This window comes from Haliaeetus leucocephalus, unplaced genomic scaffold (assembly GCF_000737465.1).
Source record: "Haliaeetus leucocephalus isolate CR32 unplaced genomic scaffold, Haliaeetus_leucocephalus-4.0 Scaffold110, whole genome shotgun sequence".
Classification (NCBI taxonomy): domain Eukaryota; kingdom Metazoa; phylum Chordata; class Aves; order Accipitriformes; family Accipitridae; genus Haliaeetus; species Haliaeetus leucocephalus.
The window spans coordinates 2,991,354-2,993,247 of NW_010972546.1; the positions used below are offsets into that span (position 1 = coordinate 2,991,354).

Consider the following 1,894-nt stretch of genomic DNA (forward strand, 5'->3'; position numbering starts at 1 on the left):
GGGGCGGCTGCAGCGTGTAGCAGCGCCTGGGGGAAGCAGCTCGCAGGCAATACTTACATCCAGGTCGTCCATGGCCGGGGGGGGACCTTTGTCCGTCACCTTCTCCAGGAGCTGGATGGGAAAAAAACGGCTGTGGGAACTCCGAATCCCTAGCTCCACCCCCATCCCAAGCACCCACCCCACACGCGCCCTGGGACACCAAGGCTTGCAGCCCGGCTCACCTCTGCATACTGCTCCACCATGGCCCTCTCCACCTCCTCGTCCCCTTCCCAGTCTCGCCAGTTGTCAAAGTCCACGGAGAGCCAGGCTGGCTGTGGGCAGAGAGAGCATCGCCTGAGGGAGGGAGCAGCACGGAGGGGACCGGGCAGCCCTGTCCTCACGGCCCAGGCATTGCTCTGTGGGGTGAGCGCAGACTGCTCCTGCTCAGGCGAGGGGACTGGGCAGGCTGGGGCAGGGCAGGAAGGGGAGTGTGTCCTTTCATCTGTGGGTGCTGGTCCTGACTCCGCCTGTGTCGAGGGAAAGGGGTGCTGCGTCCTTCCTGGACGGCAGAGGTCCATGGACTGGCAGTGACCGTGAGGTTGGGGTCTTTGGGAGCTCTGTGTTGGGATGCCCGCGTGGGGCCCTCGGTGTCTGTCCTGGGGGCAGGTTGGTCCCCAGGACCCATGAGGTGCTGTGTGGGGACAGCACATGTGCTGAGGCTGGTCCTGGCTGCCAGGGGCCACACACACCTTGATGTTCTCCTTGGTGATACGGGGCCAGGCCACTTTCTCCTTCCACTTCCGCATAAAACATGTGATGGAGCGGTCGGAGCGCTTCTCCCGTGAGTCCTGCCAAGAGATTGGGGGTGCCACATCTCAGTGTCTGCCAGAATCCTCTCTGTAATCCACTGCAGACACACACAGGATTAAAGCTCAGCCGCATTCAGGCTGTGGGGGACACAGAACCACAGAGACAGGTTGTTTCTGGCCCCAGGTAGCACTGCAAGTGCCCGGCCCAGGGTCAGGGCTCACAGGCTTGTGCTGACCCCACTCAGGCTCTTGGGAAAGGGGCAGGATTCAATGCTAAGCGGTGTTGCTCAAGACTGCACAGGCTGGATTTAATTCTGAGCCCGATGCAGGCTGTCAGAGAACAGTTTGCTGGGCGGAAGCCTCACCTTGGAGTTGACCCTGGCATACAGGTTGATCTCGTTGTAGAACTCCACACCATCTGCATTTTTGCAACTGCCAAAACACCGTAACAGCCTGGTTTAGGAGAGGGCTGAGGCCACACGTGCCCCATCCCCCAGACCACCCCCAGTTCAGGGCCACGTCCCTGGTTGGCAGGGCAGTGGCAGCTCACCTGAACACCAACCGCTGGTCCTCAATGATGACCTTAACATCTGTGCTGTCCTCGACACAGAACTCCAGGTAGACGTACCGTGGGCGGTCGTACCACAGTGTCTTTGCCGGTTGCCTTGGGAAAGAGCAGACCAGCAGGTTTTTCCGCGGTGCCCAGCAGCACTCCACAGGGACCGTGCGAGACACGGGGTGGGAATTGGGGCAAGGAAGGTGCCCCAAACATGTACCCTGCCTGGGCCGAGCTCCAGGGCTGGCAGCGAGAGCGAGGTGGGTGCAGGGCCCGGGCGGTGGGCACGCAGCTCTCCCCTCTCACCCTCCAGACGGCCCCTCGCCTCGGCAGCCAGGGAGGCCCGGCAGGCCGGCCTGCCCTCGCTCTCCACTGCCATTGCTGGAGGGTCCCGGCCGGGGCCCCGCGGCGCTGGGCCCTGCCCGGTGCTGCCTCAGGCTCCGGGACCGGGGCGGGCGCCCGAGACCCTGACCGGACACTGCCCCGGGGACAGGGCGCCGCGCGGGGGTGCCGGGCGCTGCCCGTCCCGTCCCGTCCCGTCCGGCCCGAC

At 64.3% G+C, this 1,894-nt stretch overlaps 1 protein-coding gene across 1 annotated transcript in view; it reads right to left on the minus strand.

Annotated features, from left to right (window-relative positions):
- Window positions 1–1,723, minus strand: part of PTGES3L (prostaglandin E synthase 3 (cytosolic)-like) — a 1,997-nt gene extending 274 nt beyond the window's left edge. Inside the window, exons 1-6 of the mRNA XM_010585746.1 lie at window positions 1,701–1,723; window positions 1,339–1,452; window positions 1,154–1,220; window positions 729–827; window positions 222–311; window positions 58–111 (exon numbers count right to left, since the gene is read on the minus strand). Coding sequence (XP_010584048.1) covers window positions 58–111; window positions 222–311; window positions 729–827; window positions 1,154–1,220; window positions 1,339–1,452; window positions 1,701–1,723 — 447 coding nt within the window. The remainder of the gene's footprint in view (window positions 1–57; window positions 112–221; window positions 312–728; window positions 828–1,153; window positions 1,221–1,338; window positions 1,453–1,700) is intronic.
- Between the last annotated feature and the right edge of the window lie 171 nt (window positions 1,724–1,894).